The sequence below is a fragment of the Apodemus sylvaticus genome, chromosome 1 (genome assembly GCF_947179515.1).
Source record: "Apodemus sylvaticus chromosome 1, mApoSyl1.1, whole genome shotgun sequence".
NCBI classification, from domain to species: Eukaryota; Metazoa; Chordata; class Mammalia; order Rodentia; family Muridae; genus Apodemus; species Apodemus sylvaticus.
Window position 1 is genome coordinate 79002685 of NC_067472.1, and position 22913 is coordinate 79025597.

At 50.7% G+C, this 22913-nt stretch overlaps 2 protein-coding genes across 2 annotated transcripts; both read right to left on the bottom strand.

The window, feature by feature from the left end:
• Window positions 1-1129: 1129 nt before the first annotated feature.
• Window positions 1130-11579, bottom strand: Gdpd3 (glycerophosphodiester phosphodiesterase domain containing 3). Its single transcript, XM_052198987.1, has 10 exons — window positions 10851-11579; window positions 10528-10570; window positions 10166-10301; window positions 10040-10085; window positions 9777-9895; window positions 9610-9699; window positions 8753-8886; window positions 6185-6244; window positions 6018-6069; window positions 1130-1312 (listed from the first exon to the last, which is right to left on the bottom strand). Exons 1-10 carry the CDS (start codon window positions 10987-10989, stop codon window positions 1169-1171), a joined length of 963 nt encoding a protein of 320 aa, XP_052054947.1. The 5' UTR covers window positions 10990-11579; the 3' UTR covers window positions 1130-1168.
• A 77-nt stretch (window positions 11580-11656) lies between these two features.
• Mapk3 (mitogen-activated protein kinase 3) lies at window positions 11657-17858 on the bottom strand. Its single transcript, XM_052198975.1, has 9 exons — window positions 17670-17858; window positions 16564-16746; window positions 14262-14451; window positions 13969-14085; window positions 13627-13741; window positions 13134-13265; window positions 12862-12971; window positions 12624-12775; window positions 11657-12245 (listed from the first exon to the last, which is right to left on the bottom strand). The coding sequence occupies exons 1-8, from the start codon at window positions 17837-17839 to the stop codon at window positions 12653-12655; spliced, it is 1140 nt and encodes a 379-aa protein (XP_052054935.1). The 5' UTR covers window positions 17840-17858; the 3' UTR covers window positions 11657-12245; window positions 12624-12652.
• Window positions 17859-22913: the final 5055 nt, after the last annotated feature.

Sequence of the window (22913 nt, forward strand, 5' to 3'; positions counted from 1 at the left end):
CTCAAAGAGACAAGGCTCCTAACCCGGCATGGGGTTAATAGGAGGGTGTTGTCTGTATGCAAACCCCTGAGAAATAGTTGTAATTGTCTTCGTTTATCCACTGACCACTCTCACAATCCTGTAGTTTCTCCATTTGACCAGGTTCTGAGGCTTGGAAAAGAGATCCTCTTCAGATATTACCCAGATGGTCAAAGTTGGAATTCTCACTTTTCCCAAGCACGTGGAACAGATTGTTAAAAGGGAAGAGCTAAAGGTGTCCTTTTGCTATGAGACTCCCAGGAACCAAAGCTTTGAAAATCTCTACTGCTGAGTATCATCGTTTCAAGCGTTCTCTGGTATGCCTGGCCTCCAGAATTCTGTGGGTTTGACCCCAATGAAAATGTCTCTTTAATCGTGTGTCTGAAGTATCTAGACTTGTGTCCACTGCAGAGTCCCAGTAAACAGCAGGCTTGAAAAGTACTGCATTGGGAGTATCCATTACATGAATTAGGTCCCAATGTTGGAGATCAGAAAGGGGACAGCATGTTCAGTGGGGGAGCCTGTGAGCTCGCCTCCTGCAGTTCAGTGTATACAGTGACCAATATCAGTAACATGGGGAAAATTGGGAAAAATCAAGTCCCTTGTATGCCTGGGTCTCTTAATGGTTTCAGGAAAACTACTCATCTCTGGATCTCTAGAGTCTAGGGCTGGGACACTTGGGTTAGCATGCTTCAGAGTGGAGGCCAAGCTGGCACAGGGTGTGGTGCCACTCTACTGGGTCTGGAATGCAGTGGAACAAGTGGGCCAGCCTACTTAGGCCCCCAGGCTTTTTTTGGAGGGGGTGTCAGAGGGCAGGGTCTCACTTTGTAGCCCTGGAATTATAACTCACAGAAATCCACCTGCCTCTGTCTTCCAAAGTACTAAGGTTAAAGATGTTCATCTCTAGGCCAGTTCACCCCAGGCTTCCTTGATGTCCCCCGCTTCCCCGGGGATGCTGTGAGCACTTGCTTGCAGTATGGACTCAGGTGCATTCATGATATGCAAACCTTCTACCACTGAGTTCCATCCCCAGCCGCTAGCATTGCCATCTTTATAGCCTTCAGGACTGACCCTCCAACTCCTTGCTCCAAGAAGTATGTTACTGACAAGAAAATGTTTATTTTTCTTAAGAGAAAGACAGGACAGGGCCTCAGACTGAGGAGGCTGGGTCTCTTGGTTCCTGCTTGTCCAGGTAGTGCCTCAGGGCTGTGGGGTAATCAGTCATGACACCATTGGCTCCCAAGCTGAAGGCCACTTCAAAATCTGATTCTTCATTAAGGCACCAAAATAGCACCTGAACAAGGGGGGGAAAAGAGTAGGTTAGTATCCAAACATCAACCCAAAGTTTCCTCTAACATCCAGGAGGCGGTAGCCCCTCTTTCTGCACAGACCTCCCAGCAATGGTGTCCTGGAGCTGATGGTTATGCTTTTAGAAATTTCCAAATTGGTTATTAAACACAGCTACTGTCAAAACCCAAATATATGATATCAGAGCCAAGTGTGGCAGTGCATGTTCGTAACTCTGCACTTGGAAGGCCATCTGGGCTGCACAGAGTAGCAGCCAGCCAGGGTTATATAGCAAGACTCTGCCTCAAAAATAAATACATAAATCATGTAATTACATGAACTTGCGGTTGAACAGTCTCAGAACTCAGGATGCAGAGGTGGGTGGATCTCTGTGAATTCTAGGCCAGTTCTATATAGTAAGTTTCAGGCCAGTCAGAGTTGACAGTGAAATTTTGACTCAAAACAAACAAGAATTTCTATTAAAAACAAAGATAAAGTAGTGCTGTGGTGGTATGTGTTTGTTTTTATAGTACTGAGAGGCAAGAAATAGAAGAGAAAGGAACTCAAAGATACTTTGTGTTTCACGGGGAGTTCAAGGGCCAGCCTGGGCTACATGAGACCTGTCACAAACAATCCAAGAGCTGGGGCTGTTGCTCAATGGTCTAACCCTGACCTTGTGTGTGCAAAGCCCAGGGTTTGATTCCCAATACTACAAAACAAATCGACCAAATACACAAATATGTGCCAGTGACGTGACTCAGCAGGTTAAGTCACTTGAGGACCTGAGATAGATCCCCAGGATCCACATAGTGGAAGAACTGATTCCTGCAACACACACACACACACACACACACACATACCATGACATTCTTCATGCGGTATGGGATGTGCCCTGGCCTCATGCACACACGCACAAATACATGTAATATATTTTTAAAGTTAGGTACTAAGAAGTCCATCACTAATTATTTTATAATTTAATTTCTTATGGTCTCTTCTCCTTTTCCTCCCCCACCCTCCCCTTTCCTCTTCTTTTCTCATCTCTGTTAGGGTCTCATTCATGTAACCAAGTTGGCCTCAAACTCTCTCTCTAGCTGATGATGGCCCTGGACTTCTACCCTCCTGTTTCCATCTCTAGTGCTCAGGTTTCCGGTATATACCAATATCCCTGTTTTGTTTTGTGTTTTTCTTTGCTGTTGTTCTTTTTACAATTTATTTGTATTTATTTTAAAAATAAAAAATTATTTGTTTGATAGGTATGAGTGATTTGTCTACATGTATGTCTATTTACCACATATATGTCTGGTGCCAACAGAGGTCTGACAAGGGATCTGATCCCCTGGAACTGGAACTGTGAATGCTTGCAAGCCAGTGATTCTGGGTGCTGGGAACCAAACCCGGACCCTCTAGAAGAGCAGCAAATGGTAACTGATGAGCCATCTCTCCCATTACTCTTTTTTTTTTTTTTTTTTTGAGTGCTGGTGAATCCAGGGCTTTGGGGCTGCTAGGCGAGTTCTCTTCCAAATGAGCCAACTCCCCAGCCACTGGCTTCTGTTTATTTATTTATGAGGGGGCGTGTGCACACCACACCAAGTGTGTGGGCCAGAGAACAGCTCTTGGGTCATCAGGTTGATGGCAGAAGCCCTTGGCCACTGAATCATTTTACTGCCTTCCTTGTTTGTTTTGTCTTTGTTGTTTTGAGGCAGGGAGTGTCACTGAGTCCAAACTGGCTTAGAACCCACCATCTTTCTACCTCTGTTTACCAAGTATCGTGTGTCTGGGCTGCTGCACCTGGCAGACATGGTATCTCAGTTTAGGTTTCCTATTGCTGTGAAGAGACACCATGACCGAGGCAACTCTTAGAAAGTCAAACATTTCATTGGGGCTGGCTTACAGGTTCAGAGATTCAGTCCGTTATCATCGAGGGTCTCTCTTTCACACTGGGCAGAGCTTGAGCATAGGATCTTAAAGCCCACCTCACAATGATGAAGACCTCACCTATTCCAACAAGGCCACACCTTCTAATAGTGCCACTTCCCCTGGGCCAAGCATATTCAAACCACCACACCTGGCATTGGATCTCTGGATGTTTTAGTTGAACAAATGAGGGTCCAGTCTTTAAATACTTGGAGATCAGAGGTGTGGTGAGAGGGCTGGTAAGGAAAACCTCTCTGTCTTTCTGCCTCAGCAATGCCGGACACAGGCAGTAGGCAAAGTCTCTCTCTGAGTTAACCCTTCCATCTGTCCCCACTGCTGTCACCCAAGTCTGACTCCTGTCCATGGCAGTAGCAGCCTCTTGAGGATACTCTGTCTACCCACCACCATACACTCTCCATGTTATACACCAAATGACTTTACTCGATGAATTTATCTGGATCGGATTTCCTGTGGAAGACTTTCAAAAGCTTCCCTCCCGAAGGTCACGATCCTATTAGACATGAGGTCAGTAGGCCTAACTGCCCTCCACTGCCCTCAGCCTAGGCAGCCCACCCAGTTCCTGAGCCTGGCTTCTTGCTCTTCCAACTTTTAGCCCTATAGATGCCTGCCTATGATGCTCCTTCTCTCCCTAAGAGCCATCTTCTTCCCTCCATTCTCATGACCAATCCCATCCCACTCTGTCCGTGGCCGACAGCTCTGGCCCCTGTCCTGCGCTGCAACATCACAGCACAAGTGGGACTGAAGGGCTTCATCTCTTTCCCCACATTTGATAGAAAGCTCTCGTCCCAGGTAAATGTCTGGAACCCGCTCAGTGAGGTTTGCTGATTGTTTTAGGGATGAGGCTGGGACAATGATGGCTCAGTGGCTAAAAGCACTGGCTGATCTTCCAGAAGACCTGGGTTCAAATCCTAGCATCCATATGACAGCTTACAACTAACTACCTATAACTCCAAGATTTGATACCCTCACACAGACAAACATGCAGGCAAAACAGCAATGTACATAAAATAAAATTATTTAAAAAAAAAAAAAAGTCCCAGGTCCAAAGCCAGGCACAGTAGTTTATGCCTATAATTCCACCATTAGGGAGGCAGGGGCAGGAGGACTGACATAAGTTTGAGGTCAGCCTAGCCTACATAAAAAAATGGGCTGGAGAGATGGCTCAGTGGTTAAGAGCACTGGTCACTCTTCCAGAGGACGCTGCTTCAATTCCCATCCCCCACATGGTGGCTCACAACCATCTGACACTCGCTCCTAGCCTCCATGGAGACCAGGTACACACATGTGGTACACAGACATACATGCATGTAAGACACCTATACACATAAAATAAGACAATAAAAAGCTGGGCAGTGGTGGCGCATGCCTTTAGTCCCAGCACTTGGGAGGCAGAGGCAGGTGATTTCTAAGTTCAAGGCCAGCCTGATCTACAGAGTGAGTTTCAGGACAGCCAAGGCTACACAGAGAAACCCTGTCTCAGAAAAAACAAAAACAGCCAGGTGGTGGTGGCGCACTCCTATAACCCCAGCACTTGGGAGGCAGAGGCAGGAGGATTTCTGAGTTTGAGGCCAGCCTAGTCCACAGAGTGAGTTCCAGGATAGCCAGGACTACACAGAGAAACCCTGTCTCGAAAAAAACCCCCAAAAAAACAAAACCAAAAAAAAAAACCCAAAAAACAAACCAAACCACCACTACCACCACCACCACCACTACCACCACTACCAACAACAACAACAAAAAGACAATAAAAAAAATGAAATCAAACCAAACCATGGTCAGGCATAGTGGCACATGCCCATTTTCCCAGCATTCAAGAGATGGAGACAGGTAGCTAGTTCTTTATGAGGACAGCTTGGTCTATATAGCAAGAGTTATATGGTAAGACCCTTCCTCAGACAAAACAAAACAAAAAACAGAAAATTTAAAAAAAGAAAAGAAAAAAAGAAGACAACCAGGCAATGGTGGTGCAAGCCTTTAGAGAGACAGAGGCAGGTAAATCTCTGTGAGTTCTAGGCCAGCCTGGTTTACAGAGCGAGTTCCAGGACAGTCAAGGCTACACACACACACACACACACACACACACACACACACACACACACACGGCAAACCACCAACAACAAATGGGGCTGTCAACAGTTCAAAGTACTCACTGCTCTCCCAGGGAAGGCAGGCCCCATCCCAGTATCTATATGGCAGCTCAGAACTATGGATCTGAAACCGTTATCCGGCCTCAGCCCCAGGCCAGATAGAATACAGGCAAAACATTTATTACACATTAAAAAAATCAAACAGGCCGGGGGTGGTGGCACACGCCTGTAATCCCAGCACTCTGGGAGGCAGAGGCAGGCGGATTTCTGAGTTCGAGGCCAGCCTGGTCTACAGAGTGAGTTCCAGGACAGCCAGGACTATACAGAGAAACCCTGTCTCGAAAAAACCAACCCCCCCCCAAAAAAAAAAATCAAACAGAAAAACAAATCTAAATGTCTTCACTATTTCCATGGACCACAATCAAGGCAGAGAGAGGGCTCTCAATCAAGGGCTGGGCCTGGTTTCCCAGCCTGTCCCCAGCAGGTCACAGGCATCATGATCAGTAGCTAATGCTTACCAATCTCTGATTAAATACCAGGTACACATCCAAAAGATCTGTAGATACTTATTCTCTGCATTTTATAGGCAAAGTAACTGGCACTCAGAGGTGTCACAGAATGATGGAACCTGCTCCCAGGTGTACACTGGGACCCAGCTCCTCGCTGGGGTAGTGGCTAAGCCCTCACCTGTACCCCTCGATCCTGCAAGTGTCGGATCAGACTTTTCCTCATGATGATCCTGGTGACGGATGGCAATGTCAAAGACAATGACACAGTGATGAGAGGGGACAAAGGAGAAGGGCAGTGGCAGGTCCCCATGTGGACCCTCCACCCAGCAGCCCTGCCCACCTCACCATTTTGTAATGGTAGCTGACAGTTTGTTCATCCATCTACAGGGAAATGGGAAGTAAGTCCTGTGGAGAGAGGGGCAGAGTCAGCTCCTTGGTATCCTCTCTCTCTCTCTCTCTCTCTCTCTCTCTCTCTCTCTCTCTCTCTCTCTGTGTGTGTGTGTGTGTGTGTGTGTGTGTGGCAGGGGTGTGGCCCTAGGGATAATGCAGCCTTAGTGAGGGCTGACTTCGTCCTGGAGTCCTTGGTTTTAGAGCTCGTCTTTCTTGCCATCTTAAACACAGGGAACTGAGGCCTAGACACTGGAACATACTGGAGGTCAAAACCATATCCACGAGGCCTGGGACCAGCTTGATTCCAGAGCTGGATGTCACAGAGATCCTCCCGGTTGAGTTGGGGTGAGGTTTTTTTTTTAATTTTTTAATTTTTTGGCTTTTCAAGACAGGGTTTCTTTGTGTAGCCCTAGCTGTCTTGGAACTCTCAAACTCAAGAGATCCTCCTGCCTCTGCCTCCTGGGTGCTGGGATTAAAGGCATGCACCTCCACTGCCTTGCCAAGGGTAGGTTTTGAGAACAGCAGAGGTTGGTCTAGAACTTGCAAACCTCTGGCCTCGCCTTCTCATGAGTGCTGGGATTACAGGTGTGTGCCATCGTGCCCAAATTTGGCTTCTTCAGATGAGTCTGTGCTTACTAGGTTGACTACACACCACAACGGTTTTTTCTTTTTCTTTTTTCTTTTTCTTTCTTTCTTTCTTTCTTTCTTTCTTTCTTTCTTTCTTTCTTTCTTTCTTTCTTTCTTTCTTTCTTTCTTTCTTTCTTTCTTTCCTTCCTTCCTTCCTTCCTTCCTTCCTTCCTTCCTTCCTTCCTTCCCTTCCTCCCTCCCTCCCTCCCTCCCTCCCTCCCTCCCTCCCTTCCTTCCTTCCTTCCTTCTTTCTTTTTTTGAGACAGGGTTTCTCTGTGTAGCTCTGGCTGTCCTGGAACTCACTCTGTAGACCAGGTTGGCCTCGAACTCAGAAACCTGCCTGCCTCTGCCTCACAGAGTGCTGGGATTACAGGCATGTGCCACCACCCAGCTACATGCCACAACTTAATGCCATTCCAGGGGCAATTTTTGAGCAGTGTCCTAGGTCAGGCACTAGAGTTTGCCCAGGCTCTGTATCTCCAGCTGTATAACCCTGGGCAAATCACAGGGAGCCTGCATCTCTGATACTAATGGGGGGCGGGGAGATCAAGGCTCTACCTTCTGAGAGGGGCACTGTGAGGTAAAGGTTAAAAACCCCACAATATGTGAAGACCTTTAACCCTGTGTAAACTACTTCAGACCCAAAGCTTTGGAGCAGGGCTGTGGGGTTGGCTGGCTCTCCTGAGAATCACATAGTAGAGCCAGGGCTTTCCGGGCAGTCCTGGAGAAGTTGTCAGAAAGGGAAGGGAGGAGGCAGGCCTAAGAAAGTATCTAGTTCCTAATATATCCTCCTACAGTTACTTTGTTGTTTTGTTTTGTTTTGTTTAAAGATTTATTTTTGTTATATCCAAGTACACTGTAGCTGTTTTCAGACACACCAGAAGAGGGTGTCAGATCCCATTACAGATGGTTGTGAGCCACCATGTGGTTGCTGGGACTTGAACTCAGCATCTTCCGAAGGGCAGTCAGTGCTCTTAACTGCTGAGCCATCTCTCCAGCCCAACAGTTACTTTGTTAGCAGGGCTACTGTAGGATGGGCTAACTCCCCCGAGAATGAGAGAGTCTGGCTGCTCTCCGGGGGGCCTGCCCCAGGCACCTCAGGTTCTTTACTAAGCTGACCAACCCTCATTATTGTCCTACTACAACTGCACTGACTAGAGAAGTTTTCCATCAAGGGTTTGGATGAATTTCTTCTAAACCTGCATAGCGATATATATTAGCCTGCAAGTTGTTGTTGGTGGTGATAGTGGTGTCACAAACCCCTTAGTGTTTATGAATGCGAGGCAAGAACTGCAGTGGTGCAGGCCCATGACTCCAGCATTGGGAAGGTGAAGCAGGAAGACTGAGAGTTTGAAGCCAATATATGAGACCCTTGTCTCAAAAACCAAAATCAGACTTTGCTATGGCTTAGTGCAGTGGTTCTCAGCCATCTCAGCCTATGCTGTGACTCTTTCATACAGTTCTTCACGTTGTGGTGACCCCAACCATAAAATTGTCATTGTTACTTCAGAACTATAATTTTGCTACTGTTATTATAAGTATTGTGTTTTACTTTGTGTTTTACCTTTCACAGGGGTTCTTAGACAATCCCTGTGAAAGGGTTGTTCCACCGCCACAGGGGTCTTGACCCAGGTTGAGAGCCAGTGGCTTAGCGGATAAAGGTCCTTGCCAATCCCTGGAACCTACCTAAAGGCAGACAGAATATTGTCTCTGGCATTCATATATATGTGCACTCTCTCTCTCTCTCTCTCTCTCACTCACACACACACACACACACACACACACACACAGGAATAAAGAACCTTGAGGACTCTGGGGTCCTGGGTCACTGGCACACAAATCCTGGGCAATGTGGCCTGAGCAGAGAGCTTCTGAGCCCCATCTCACCCCTGGTACCTGTTGATGATGGTGGGCAGGAAACAGAAGAAAAACTTCTCAGGGATGGAGACAAAAGGCAGCAGCCCCAGGTAGTAGAGCAGCAGGATCCAGAACGACCGCCATATTGTGAAAGCCATGGGCATCTCAGGGTTCTGGGAGGCAGGGGAAGAGGAGAGAAGGTGAGAACACCCATCTGTCTGCACCAGAGACAGCAGAGAGGCCGCACTCGCCCAAAGGGTCAGGGCTGTCGTCCGTCACAGTCACACCTTGGACAGTATGATGGTTAATTCTGTCAACTCGATTGGCTTAAGAAGTCGTACCTAGGAGTTTTGTGAAATACACCTGTGAGCTTGCTTCAGGATTGTTTCCACAAGGCTGGCTAAGGGAGGAGGCCCGCCGGGAACGCTGGCAGCAGCGTCTCCGCAGTCTCGGAAGGGATTCATAGGGAAAGAAGCAGCCTGGCATCGCCTTCCAAGATGGCCTATAGCCTCCTCTTTCCACCTCTTGGGCCCATGACAATGGGGAAGAAGGAAGAAGCCAGCCCAGGTGTTACCTCTGCTCCTAAGCTGTTATTAACGAGGAGACCTCCTCTTCATGCCCTCTTGACCTCTAGCTCTGGGCCAAAGTGATAAGGGTTAAAATCTCTGAAGCAATGAGCCCTGAGGTCTGAAGTCTGTCACAGTACCAAATACCTGACCAACACAGCCAGGAAGTTTCCCAGAGCAGGCCTCAGGGCAATGCCATGCCAGGACTCAGTCACATGTCCAATTTTTCCAATCCTGCTCTTGGGGACTGTGCTGAAGGCTCGCCCCTGAAGCCCTCCTTGGGCTGGGGTGGCTTCAAACCCCATGGCAGGCAGAGAAAGAGGGACTCACAGCAGCCTTGCATTTCTTCATGACTGAGGTCTTCTCTGAAGCCCAAATAGTAATGTCGCTTCGGTCAAAGCTCCTAGCCATATTGGCTACCTAGGATGAAGAGAAGGTGAGTACAGGAAGCCAGGCCTCTTTCAGGCCTGCCCTCACCTGCTGGGCTACAGTACTACCTTGTGAATGAGTTCTTCATTTCTTTCTTTGATCTCTAAGCACATGGGAGTCCTTGGAAATTTCTGGAATACATCCTCCAAACTAATCATGTGCCGGTCTGACCCGTGGGCAAAATGGCCTGAGCAGGGGTCACAAAAACTGGGGTCAGAGTAGGAGAAATGGACTGGTGGCGGGGGGTGGGGGGGTGGGGGGGGTGGTGTTGATTAATGATCATAGATGAGAGGGTGGCTAGGCAGCGCAATGGTGGCTATAGGCATCCTACCTGGCGAGAAGTAAATCTCCAGTTCTTCCTTGTAGAGAGGCAGTTCCTGTGAAGAGCAGAGAAGCGACATCAGGGTGCGTGTGTGTAAGTGACACAGCTCTCAGGATGAGGGGCTGCAAAACTCACCTCAAAGTCCAGGGTGTTCACATCCTTATTTAGGCCTGACTGGCGGGACAGGTTCTTATCATGTGACACTACCACAACACCATCTCGAGTGAGCTGGCAGTCAAATTCTAAGAGATCTGCTCTCTGGGCCATGGAACTATGGGAGCAAAGGTTGGTGGGAAGAGAGGGAAAAGGAGGACCAGGGTATGGAGTGGAGAGGAAATATTGGCACAGGATTTATGGTGGGACATGTGAACTCCACCTCCACAGTTCCAGGGGCTTCCAGACACCCAGTTTACCAAGCAAGTAGGTAGCACCCCCAGTTGCCCTGCAGAGCACAACCTACGACCCCACCCACAACCTTGCGTGGAACTTGGACTCACTTCTCTACTGCCTCCATGGTGTTCTCCAGTCGCTCCCCAGACCCTGTGGAAAGCAGTTTGGGTGGGCCCCTGGGACCTGGCTTGACCTTCTGCCCACCTTTCTTCCTGATGGTCTCCCACTTGCTTTAGGCTTCCTCTCTCTTGTCAGTCGAGCTGGCCTCTCCTTCCCTGTCACATGCCCTCCAGGGCCTGTGACTCTCCTTACCTCGTTCTTTAACATTCCCTCAAGCCCTGCACCTTGCACTGGCTGCCCACCGTGGCACTGTCTTGTTAGGTTCACTCCACCCTAAGTGCATTCCAACCACCTCCCTGACTCAGCTCACCTCCACGGTGGGCAGCCAGTTGGATAGAGAAGGCGGGAGCCCAGGGTGTGTGCAGCAGATGAGGTCGTCGCAAGAAGAACAGGGAGAGCATGACATAACTGCCTAGGGTGGGCAGAACGACGTACAGGAGGGGGATCATAGCCTCACTCCACAGCAGGCTTCTGTCAAGAGCACAGCCTTCCCAGTCCCAAAGGGCTCTGATGCCCGGACCGAGCCTGCCTGCTGAGCCAGTGTAGGCCGGCTCCACCACTGGGCAGCGCCACACCCATGGACCTGCTGAGCCTGCTGGGTGCTGCTGGAACTTGGCCAGACTGCAGTATGGCCCAGAGCTGGGGCCAGGCACAGGAACTGAAGCAGGCAGTCCTGGGTTTCACATCCAGAGTCCTTTTCACCCCCACAGATCCCAATACTCCCTTCTGTCCTTGACCATGTGTGTGTGGGGGAAATTTAGCAGCCTCATCCCCACCCTCTAGTTTCTAGATCTTTCTGCCTCCCATAGGTGTTTGTGGACAGGATCTGTAATTTGCTAGCTTTGCCACTTCCTGGGAATTTGGGGGTGTGTAAGGTGCCCCTGAGTCACCCCTAATCACTCCAGGCAGTCAAACAGGAAGCTGTTAGGGAAGACAGTGACTAAAGGGAAACTGACCCCTTCCCAGGAAACTGACACTCCTTAGAACCCAACCTTATCCCTGGCTAGCTGGAGCCAAAGATCATGAGGGCCATGTGAAGCCACAACTGGAGGCAGGGGGCAGGTGCGAGTGCAGTCTGCTGGGTCGCGTCGGCATACACAGACAGAGGCGGTAGCATCCATAGACACATCTCTATATTTATATATTAGATACAGGCACGGGGAGGTGGGGAGGGGCACCGGCTCTCCACGGGCCCCACCTCCACATCAGTCACCCACACACAGAAGCAGCAAGGGCGTTACATGTGGCAGCTTGAGGGAGAGAGTTAGGCCTGGGCTCCTCAGGGAAACTAGCCCTTGAGACTTAGGAATGTTCTGTCAGGGAAAATGGGGTGGGGTCCCAACAAGATGAGTAGGCAGAGCTTAGCCCGAGTCCCTACTCAGTGCCCCCCACCCCTCCATAGCACAGGTCCTAGGGCTGTCACAGCTCTTCCTTTCCAGAACGGTCTACCAGAGCCTGGGCTAGCAAGGGTAGATAAAGACACAGCAGCAGAGATCAGCTCTGGGGCCACCTCGTCCTTCAGGCCATGGGGAGATGGGGCAGGGGATTGGAGTGGGAGAAGCCTGCATGAAGCAGGAGACCCCAGCAAAGTGAGAGAAGGTGGCCAGGCCCACCCTTGGTCCAGCCTGGGCTGCCGGGGTCTGTCTGGGTTGAGCGAAGTTCATTTTCTAACAATCTGCAGAGAAGGAGCAGGTAGGAGCAGGACCTAAAGGAAGAAACAGAAAAGAACTGTCAGCTGGGTGAGCCCTGACCCCAGAGCTGCTGCTCTGTCAACTTCTGTGGGTCTTGGCTTCCTTATCTGCAGCTAACAAGAGCAGCCACCAAGTGCTACTGTGATTATAGACTCCCCTCAAAGCCATCATGGTATACTCTGCCCCCAAGGCCTGGAGTGGCTCCTCATAGGGGGCGGATCCCCCACCCTTGGGTCTCCAGTGACACTGACAAGTGGGAAATGGATGGGGCTGGAGGATGCGTGGTCACACATGACTAGCAGGCCCCTTGTTGCCACCACACATATGCATGCATGATGCCGCACCCATGCTGGGCAGCCTTTCACCGGGATATGGCACCGGGAGCCGCTCACCAGGTCCAAAAGGACAGGGGTGTCTGTTGTTAGGGGCCCTCTGGTGCCCCTGGCTGGAAGCGGGCTGTCTCCTGGAAGATCAGCTCCTTCAGCCGCTCCTTGGGGAGATCGTCCAGCTCCATGTCAAAGGTGAACGGCTCCTCAGCCACTGGCTGGGGGGCAAAGTGGGTTAGCACAGGCTAGACCCTTGGGATCCCGATTCCCCTCCCAGCCATGGGCGGGTGGGCGGCTGGCTTACCTCATCTGTTGGATCATAGTACTGTTCCAAATAAGGGTGAGCCAGCGCTTCCTCCACGGTGATGCGCTTGTTCGGGTTGAAGGTTAACATCCGGTCCAGCAGGTCAAGAGCTAAGGCAAAGCAGGGGGCAGCAGTCAGGAGGAAGGCCAAAGGCGTTCCATGGACACCCCTGTCCAAAGCCCAGGGGCCTGTCTCCTGAGGTGGGCGTTGGGGTCACACACTCTTCTTTGCTGCCGGGTTTTAGCCTACCCCAGGCCCTTTGCTTCACTCACCTTTGGAGTCAGATTTGGGAAAAAGCTTGGCCCAAGCCACCTTGGTTTTAGAGGGCAGAGACTGTAGGTAGTTTCGGGCCTTCATGTTAATGATACAATTAAGGTCTTCCTGGGATGGGGAACCCAATATACCTGTGGATAAACCAGTTGTCTTGGTGAGAAGTCAAGTCCTCTTTTTGGGAACAGGTCAGGAAGCCCAAGCCCAGTCACATGCCACCACACCTCCCCATCTGCCCAGTGACGTCACTGGGTAGTGACGTCACTGGGTAGTGACAAAGAGCAGAGAGCAGAGAACCAGGGAGCCCTGGGCTCAGATTCTGGCTGCAGTCTTCCTCAGGTGTAGGGCCTAGCCTGGCTTTCCCCAGCTTTCCAATGGGAAGAAATATCGTGAGAGGCTGGGGAGGCTCCCATGTGGTACCCAATTCTCACCCTCCAGAACTGTCACCGCTGATCAGCTAACCCCCATCCCTCTCTGCCAGACAGGCCCTTTCACCTAGAATGTGGTTGAGCTGGTCCAGGTAGTGCTTGCCAGGGAAGATGGGCCGGTTGGAGAGCATTTCAGCCAGAATGCAGCCCACAGACCAGATGTCAATGGATTTGGTGTAGCCCTGGGGAGGAGAGAGTGCTGAGCTCCCCGGCCAGCGTCATCGGGGCCATTCCTGGTATTTAGGACAAGCATTATGTGCAACTTAGATCTAACATAGCAAAGGGCAGGGGACAGAAGCTAAGAAAACTTGAATCTCTGTATCTTGTTAGTGCCCAAGGGTCAGAGGGATTGTGCCAAGAGCCAGAGAAGACTCTAGGACTTCCTTGCAGACATGGGTAACTCTCCTACCTTGGAGTTAAGCATGATCTCTGGTGCTCGGTACCAGCGTGTGGCCACATACTCGGTCAGAAAGCCAGTGTGGTCATGCTCAGGGTCAGCAATCCGGGCCAGGCCAAAATCACAGATCTGGAATCAAACCCAGGCCACTGAACTAGGTGCCTGAAGCCTCCACAGCCTAGGAAGTGCCCCTGCCCTGCCTATTCTGTTCCTGCTTGCCGTGTACCAAGGCTGCTTTTCCTTGCCACCCAGAGGCCCCAAGACCAGGGAAGGAGAGGCAGGCAGGCAGGTATTCAACCTCTGACCTTAAGGTCGCAGGTGGTGTTGATAAGCAGATTGGAGGGCTTCAGGTCCCGGTGCAGCACATTGGCTGAGTGTATGTACTTGAGGCCCCGGAGGATCTGGTAGAGGAAGTAGCAGATGTGGTCGTTGCTCAGCTGCTGGCTCTTAAGCAGCTTGTACAGGTCTGTCTCCATGAGGTCCTGAACGATGTAACTGAGGATGGACTCCAGAGACCCCCCAAGTTGTGGGGAGGAGGAGATACTTCGTTAAGGAAAACAGGCTCTGACCAGGAGGTCCCAGGTAGGGTCCCTTGGCCTCGCTGAGCTTCAGAAGGCCTCGTGATGACAGTGTGCAAGGCACATCTATTCTGGCCCTCAGTTTCCCTACTGGGCAGATGAGGGTGCTGAGGGGTGGAAGTGGGGGAGGATAGGAAGAAGGGGAGTTCTGAGTTACCCCACTCATGCCCGACATCCCCAACTGCCTACACAGCCCAGTGCTCTTAACCTGTCCTCACCTCAGTCTCCCGATCTGACAAGCAGGGAGAGTAAGTGTTCTTCAGAGGGTGGCTGTGAGCTTAAGATGCTCCCAGAGAGCGCTCAGCAAACAAGAAGCAGTGTTGTTACTCCCCAGGCAGAGCCACGCGGCCACTGAGTGGGTTAAATGAAATAATGCACGAATACCATCTGGCACACAGTAACTGTTTGCTTAAAAATAAATGCCTGCCTTATGGGGATGATTTGTGCCAGAAAAGTGAGGAAACACTCCCCAACAGTGTGCTCCTACGGAGCTTGACCATACACCAGAAGGTGGAGAACTAAGAGTCCTTTTATACTTGAAGATAAAACAACGATTAAACATAAACAAATGTCATCTGGCTTATCTTTGGAAGAGTAGTCAGGAGCTGCGCAGAGTACTTCACTCCTATAATCTCAGTACTTGAGAGGCACGGGCCAGAAGATTGCCTAGAAGTTTAAAACCAGCCTGGTTTACAAAGTTAGCCTGAGGCCAACCAGGGATACATAGTGACACTTTCTCAAAAAACTAAGCCTGAACTGTCTTCTAGAGAAGACGTGTGAGCTGGGGCTGGTGGCATGCTGGAAGCAACGGCGGTTGGAGCTCTGTGCGTTCAGGGCTAGCCTGGTCTACATAGCGAGAGCCCCCCTTCTCAAAGGGGGGAGAATAAACACACGCAGATAGACACACGTGGACCAACCCTGCTGCTTTATAAACACGGAAGTCTAGAGATGCAGAGACCTGCTGAAGGTCACGCAGCAAGACAGGAGTGTGTCGATTTCCTGTGGTCAGAGTTGCAGAGGCTGCAGCGCAAATCCTGGGATTGGGAGGGGTGCGTAGGGAAGAGGCCATGGGTGCTGCCAGCTGCTAACAATGGAACCCAGCCGGAAGTAGCTGTGGACAATGACCTGGATGTCTGAACCAGGCAAGCAGTGTCAGGCAAGGGCGACAAGGGCTGGACTCCCTCCCTGGTCAAGGTACAAGTCCACAGGTAATCAGGGTGGGGCTCTCAGAAAAGCGGGAAGGCTCCAAGACAGCCAACTGGGGGAAGAGGAAGCAGCAGGCAGGCAGGAACAGCTGAATTCAGGCTTGCTTACAGAGGCAGACTCTCAGGGCCCCGTATCCCACCTTGAGTCCCTGGCTTACCCAGGGGCAGGAGTACAAAGGCGTGGCCCCGCCCTGTGACTCTATGGTCCTCAGGTTCCCTCTCTTAACACTACAAGGTGGTTTGAAAGTCTCCACCTCCTCCATGTTGGAGAAAAGTATTGCCCCACCCCCACCCCCAAAAGGCACTGTAAAACTTAACCCAGAGGAGCCTCAGTTTCCTCATCTTTGAAATGGACGTGGTCAAAGCTCATCACACAGGGAAGTTAGAAGGTTGAATTAGAACCAAAGCCCTAGGCCTGCCCAATACCAGTTTTCTTCTTTGGCTTTCCATCCAGTGTGAGGTCTCTAAAGAAAGAATCGTGAGTCTGTTGAGCAAGAACGGGCTCTGGGCAGAGACTGGGTCATGTCACAGAACTGCAGCTGTCAGAAGACAAAGCTCCCATAGAGATCATCTTGCCCAGCGTTCTCCCTCCCCACACACCATGCTGCAGCACGGAGCAGAAAAGGATGTGTTCAAGGCCACTCCACTTGGTTACAACAGACCAGGAGCCAAGGCCTGCCAGTGTGCTCTTACGCTCTGTAGACTCTGCTAAAAAGTTACTCTGCTGGGGTTTTTTTGGAGGGTGGTACAAAAGATGGCAACAGAACAGCAAGCCAAGCTCCCTGCCTGGCCTAGCTCCGGGGTCTGGCTAAGGAGAAGGATACACATCTCTCATGGCGTCCAGAGTGGGTGCTCTGAGGATGTCTCGGATGCCTATGACGTTCTCATGACGGAATCGCAGCAAGATCTGGATCTCCCTCAGCGTGCGCTGACAGTAGGTCTGGTGCTCGAAGGGGCTGATCTTCTTGATAGCCACTCTGGTCTTGCGCACGTGGTCATAAGCTGAGCTGAGAGGGCCAGAGAGATGTGGCCTTACAAAGGGGGAATCCAGGCCTGGTGGCCCCACCCAGGCCTTGGCAGGGACCCGAGAGAGCAGGAGAGGGCTCTGGCCAAGTGTAAACAATGCTGGCTCCTTCCTGCTGCGAAGGCCTGGAATCTCCAGGGGGAAAGCTGGGGACCAGCCAGGCAGCCTTTCAGTGACTTCACAAACAGAGGAAGAGTGGCCGCTCACCCACTTCCTTTCTTCTGGACCCTCTTACATTCTAGTTGCCCTCACCCTCCTCTCCTTCCCCAGGCCCGATTCTCTCAATCCAAGACAGGTCCAGGGGATGGGAGTTAAATGGAGAGAGTGGATGAAGTCTAGAGGATTCAGTCATGGGACAGGAGAAAAGAGATAAGGAGGGGCAGGCAGGCAGGTCTCCCAGTGAGGTTCCCGGGGAAGAGCTGTTCCCATAGGAACAAAGGCCCAGAGCAGAGCACACAGTGGGGCAGCGAGAACTCACAAACACGTATCCCACCAAAGAAGGCACATTCTAGAGACCCCTCCCTACTTTGGGCCCCTAGCCTTGCCAGGGGCAGGGGTGCAAAGGTTTGCCCCACCCTGAGCTTCGCTCTCCTCTCAAACTCTGTCACAGCCTCATCAGGGGGGAACCAAGGCTCCCACTACCTGCTTGTGGGTCCCTCACTCCCCCTTCACCAAGAATACTCATCCTCTTAGCTCTCCCTGTATCTCTAGGGTCCCCCAGGTGCCCCTCCCTTAACAATACAAGGTGGCTTCAAAGCCTCCAACCCCCCTCCCTGGAGAAAGTAGCGCCTAGTCCTCCAGAAGTCACTGCACGATCCTTCCCCTGTGACGCTCCCCGGGCTCCCACGTCCCGGGCACGCACCTGCTGTCCCTGTTCTGAAGCCCCTTCCCGGGACGCCCCCTCACCTGACCATGCCGTACGCGCCCTCGCCGATGTACTGCAGCTGCGTGTAACGTGGGCCCACGTCGAACGGCTGCCCCTTCACCACCTCCACCTCCCCAGGGACCACCGGGACGACCCCAGCAGTTCCCCTGGGCTCCCCGCCCCCGCCCCCCGGAGCCGCCGCCGCCGCCATCTCCACTCCTCCCGCCTCCCCCCGCTGCCCCGCCCGCGGCCCCGCCCCTCCCTACCGCCTTGTCACCGCGGGGCCGCGCGCCAGGCTCCGCCCCCGCCCCCGCGAGTCCCGCCCCCGCGCCTGCCCGGCGAGCCTGCGCGGGCCCGCGATGTCACGTGGTCTCCTGGGCGCGCGCCCGGCTTTCCCGCCTAGTTACGGTGTTCCTTCCCTGCCTTGGCCACTAGGGGACATTAGTCGGCCAAGAGAGTTCTGCAGCCCCAAGGGCCAGCGGCCCTCAGTGATGCTAAGGGCTATCCTTGTCTCACAGTTAACCTTTGGAGACCTGCCTCTCACCTAATAATAGACAGTAGTAATCTAGGTGAGCCTCAAAGGCTCTAAGTGGTGGAGGTTGGCCTTGAACACATCCTCCTGCCTTTAGGCCTAAGCCATCATGCAGACTCGTGATGCTATGCAGGCATCCTACCACTGAGCCACATCTCCATCCTTTCTTTTCTCTCCCTCTTTCTCTCTCTCTCTCTCTCTCTCTCTCTCTCTCTCTCTCTCTCTCTCTCTTTAAGAGGGTCTTTCAACATAGGACTGGCTGTCCTGAAACTCAGTATGTAGACCAGGCTGGCCTCAACATACTAACTCCCCAGTGCTGGGATTAAAGACTGTATCACCATGCCCAGATTCCATAATTATTCATTTACTCACCAAATTTATTAATTTTGTGTGTTGAGGTCTGAGTATGTCACAGAGCCTGTGTGGATGTCAGAGGACATCTGCTTCCTTCCACCATGTGGGTCCCAAGAATCCAGCTCAGGCTGTCAGACTTGGTAGGAAGTGCTCACATCAGCTGGGCCACCTGTGGTGTTGGGGAGTGTATCTTATGTTTTATAATATAGCAATCTGAAGAGTGTTGGACAGCAGGCAGCACTAGAAAGCTGTGAAGTCAGTCCTGACTCCAGTGTGAAGAGGCAGGAATCACAGCAGCCTGCATGTAGGCTCAGGTGTGTTCCGAGGTCCCGGAGTCATACGTGTCATCTGCCTTATTGCCCAGAGGACATGCAACACTGCCCACTTCACATGAGAAGGAGGAAAAGGGCGGTAGCTGTGGACAAAGGTAACTAAATCAATTAAAATGTACTATCAGGTTTTCCCTCATCTCTCTCTGTCTCTGTCTGTCTGTCTCTGTCTGTCTGTCCGTCTCTCTCTCTCTCTCTCTCTCTCTCTCTCTCACACACACACACACACACACACACAGTCACGTTGGGGTAGCTTCCTGCCTTCCTCCCCTCTGCCCTGCAGACTCATTCTTTGCCTTCTCCTTAGATTCTGCCAAAGAGAAAAGTGCCAGGTGTGGTGACACACCCTGCAGTGCCAACACTCAGGAGACTGAAGCAGTAGGATGCAGAGGTGCAGCCTGAGCTACAGAGCCACACACCCTCTCAAAGAATCCAGTTTCCTGGTTGCACTAGCCAACTTTCAACTGCTCAGTGGTCAATGTGGTGGGGCTTCATGGACATAGAAATTACCGTGGTCACAAACTCAGTGGCCACCAATTTACACTGGATAACGTGGCTCAAGAACCTTCTGATGCTAGGTCTGTGGCAATGACTTTTTTTTTTTTTTTTTTTTTTTTTTTTTGGTTTTTTGGATTTGGTTTCTTCGAGACAGGGTTTCTCTGTGTAGCCCTGGCTGTCCTGGAACTCACGCTGTAGACCAGGCTGGCCTCGAACTCAGAAATCCGCCTGCCTCTGCCTCCCAGAGTGCTGGGATTACAGGCGTGCGCCGCCGCCGCCGCCACCACCACCCGGCTAAGCAATGACTTTTAAACTGATTGATTGATTGATTGATTGATTGTAAGTACACTGTAGCTATCTTCAGACACACCAGAAGAGGGCATCCAATCTCATTACAGATGGTTGTAAGCCACCTTTGGTTGCTAGGATTTGAACTCAGGACTTTCAGAAGAGCAGTCAGTGCTCTTAACCACTGAACCATCTCTCCAGCCTTATTTATCTATTTATTTATTTACTTATTTATTTGGTGGTGCACCCCTTTAATCCCGGCTCTTGGGAGGCAGTTTGAGGCCAGCCTGGTGTACAGAGCAGCTCCAGGACAGCCAGGGCTATGCAGAGAAACCTTGTCTTGGAAAAAAAATATTTTTTTAAAGTTGTGTCTCTTTGTGTATATGTACACATGAGTATAGGTGTGGGAGGTATTGGAACTCCTAAAGCTGAAGTTACAAGCAGTTGGTTATGAGCCACCTGATGTGGGTGCTGGCGACTCAGACCCTCTGGGCGAGCATTACATGCTTTGAACTGCTGAACCATCTCCTCCAGCCTTGCACTTTTAAATGAGTCAATCATTAAACATATGTGGAGGCTGAGATTTAAGTTTGCTACCTAGAAGCCTGGCAGTGGTGGTGCACGCCTGTGATCCCAGCGCTCTGGGAGGCAGAGGCAGGTGAAACTCTGAGTTCGAGGCCAACCTGGTCTACAGAGTGAGTTCCAGGACAGCCAGGGCTACACAGAGAAACCCTGTCTCCAGCCTGGTCTACAGAGTGAGTTGCAGGACAGCCAGGGTTATACAGAGAAACCCTGTCTTGAAAAAAACCAAATCCAAAAAACAAACAAACAAACAAACAAACAAACAAAGAAGAAGAAGAAGAAGAAGAAGAAGAAGCAGAAGAAGAAGAAGAAGCAGCTTGCTACCTTGAGTCAAGAAGGGACCACTACTGTAAGATATCTTTTCACGCAGAGACTCTCTCAGATGCCAGTCTTGGAACCAATAGAAGGCTCACACGGAAGGCACACTCAGATGCTGCCGCCCCACCCCATTTTCCAGAACTGTGTGGTCCAGAAGTCTCACAAACACACAGAGCGGGCTTGTTTCTCCCAGGGTATTGAGAGAAGGAGCCTGCATGGATTATGCATCAAGAGACAACAGAACCAAGCACGAGTGTTCAGAGTTAGAGCTATGGTCAGGCACCGTATGCAGGTCAGTGAGGCTGAGCTGCTGACTCCCCAGAGCTCCCAAGTCACTAAATGTTTAAGAGGTACCGGTTAGATCGATGACTTCTTTGGTAATGGCCTTGATGGACTTAATTATATGGCACTTTGAGCAACATTCTAGGCTAGGCTGATGGAAGAGCCATATAGAACAGGCTCTGACTGAAGACCTAGGACTTGCTGCAGCCAGACTGGCTGGATTAAAACCTCACGATACCAGTTGTGGTGGTGCACACCTGTAAACACAGCACTTAGGAGACTGAGACAGGTTCAAGACCAGGTTGGGTTATATAAGGGGCAGAGGCAGGCAGATTTCTGAATTCGTCGCCAGCCTGGTTTACAGAGTGAGTTCCAGGACAGCCAAGGCTACACAGAAAAACCCTGTCTCAAAAAACAAAAGAAAAGAAAGGAAAAGGAAATAAAATATAACAAAATTGAACCCCCAAAAGCTGGAGGAGGGGGGACAGGGTCACTTTCAGGAGAATCGAGGAGGTGGCCTTTTATTTTATTATTTTATTTATTTATTTACTTTGGTTTTTAGAGACGGGTTTTCTCTATGTGGCCCTGGCTGTCCTGGACTCACTGTGTAGACCACACTGGATTCAAACTCACGCCTTGGAAGTACTGAGATTAAAGGCGTGGGAAACCGCCCGCATGGCTATGGAAGTGGCCTTTAGTCACTGAAACATAAGTGATGTTGCAGAAGCTGGAGATGGAGAATGGACTGCGAGGAAAGGGGACAGCATATGTCAGAGGACAGAGGCAGGAACTTGTCTGGCAGCTGCAGAAACGGATCTACTGGGAGGTCCAGGATAGTTCTAATGAGGAAGGCCAGAGCAATGAAGGTCTTAGCTTCAGGCCGACTTTGAATGCTCCTCAGGAAGTAGTAAAAGCCTTAGAGGGACTTTTGCCAGATCATATTGCTACTGCAGGAGAATATAGTGACTCAGAAAGCACCACAGGGTTCCTCTTTAAGTGAGGTTTCTTGAGCAGAGTGAGTTTCCCTGTACAAGGGAAAGGCTATAGAGATGGGTGGGGCAGGCCTCTGGGTAAGGGAGCGCGACTGCGCTCTCCCCCTAGTGGCTGAGATTGGAATTTTCTTTAAGGATCTGGCTAGGATTTTGGGATTTCTCAGACTCCTTTACAGATCAACATTTAACTAAAGTAGTGGCGGTCGCCTTTAATCTCAGCACTCGAGAGGCAGAGGCAGTCAGTTCTCTGTGAGTTCCAGGACAGCCTGGTCTACATAGCAAGTCCCCAAAGACAGTCAGGACTACATAAAGTGAACCTGTCTCAAAATTAATTAAGGTAGACTGAACATCTGTTCTCCAGCAGTCACCTTCATGTAAATCATCTCCTACAATCCTCACACCAGCCAGCCAAAGGAAATAGCATTCACATGTAGCTAGGGGAAAGCGGGCATTGAATTACAGAGAACGAAAGGACTCGCGAATTGTGTTCTCCAGCAGCTCATGGGTAAGAGTGGCGATCTGAAGCCCGGCAATGGTGGCGCACGCCTGTAATCCCAGTACTTTGGGAGGCAGAGGCAGGCGGATTTCTGAGTTCGAGGCCAGCCTGGTCTACAGAGTGAGTTCCAGGACAGCCAGGGCTATACAGAGAAACCCTGTCTTGAAAAAAACAAATCCAAAAAAAAAAAAAAAAAAACCAAACAAACAAACAAAAAGAGTGGTGATCTGAAAGGGAACGGTCCCCATAGATGCACAGATTTTAATAACTGGTCCGAAGTTGGTAGGACTGTTTGAGAGGATGAGGAGGTGGGTCCTTGTTGAAGGAGGTATGTCACTGAGAGTGGGCTTTGAGGTTTCAAAAGACTCGCTGCCTTCAGAGTCTCTCTCTCTCTCTCTCTCTCTCTCTCTCTCTCTCTCTCCTCCCTCCCTCCCTCCATATTGTTCCAGAACCATGCCTTCCTGATTGCTGCCATACTCCCTGCTGTTCTGGCTATGAACTCTAACCCTTTGAAACTTTAAGCCTCAAATTGGGGCTTATACAAGGCTTGCTTGTGTAAGTTGCCTTGGTCATTCAGGTCTATCACAGCCATAGTAAAGTACCAAAGTACAGAG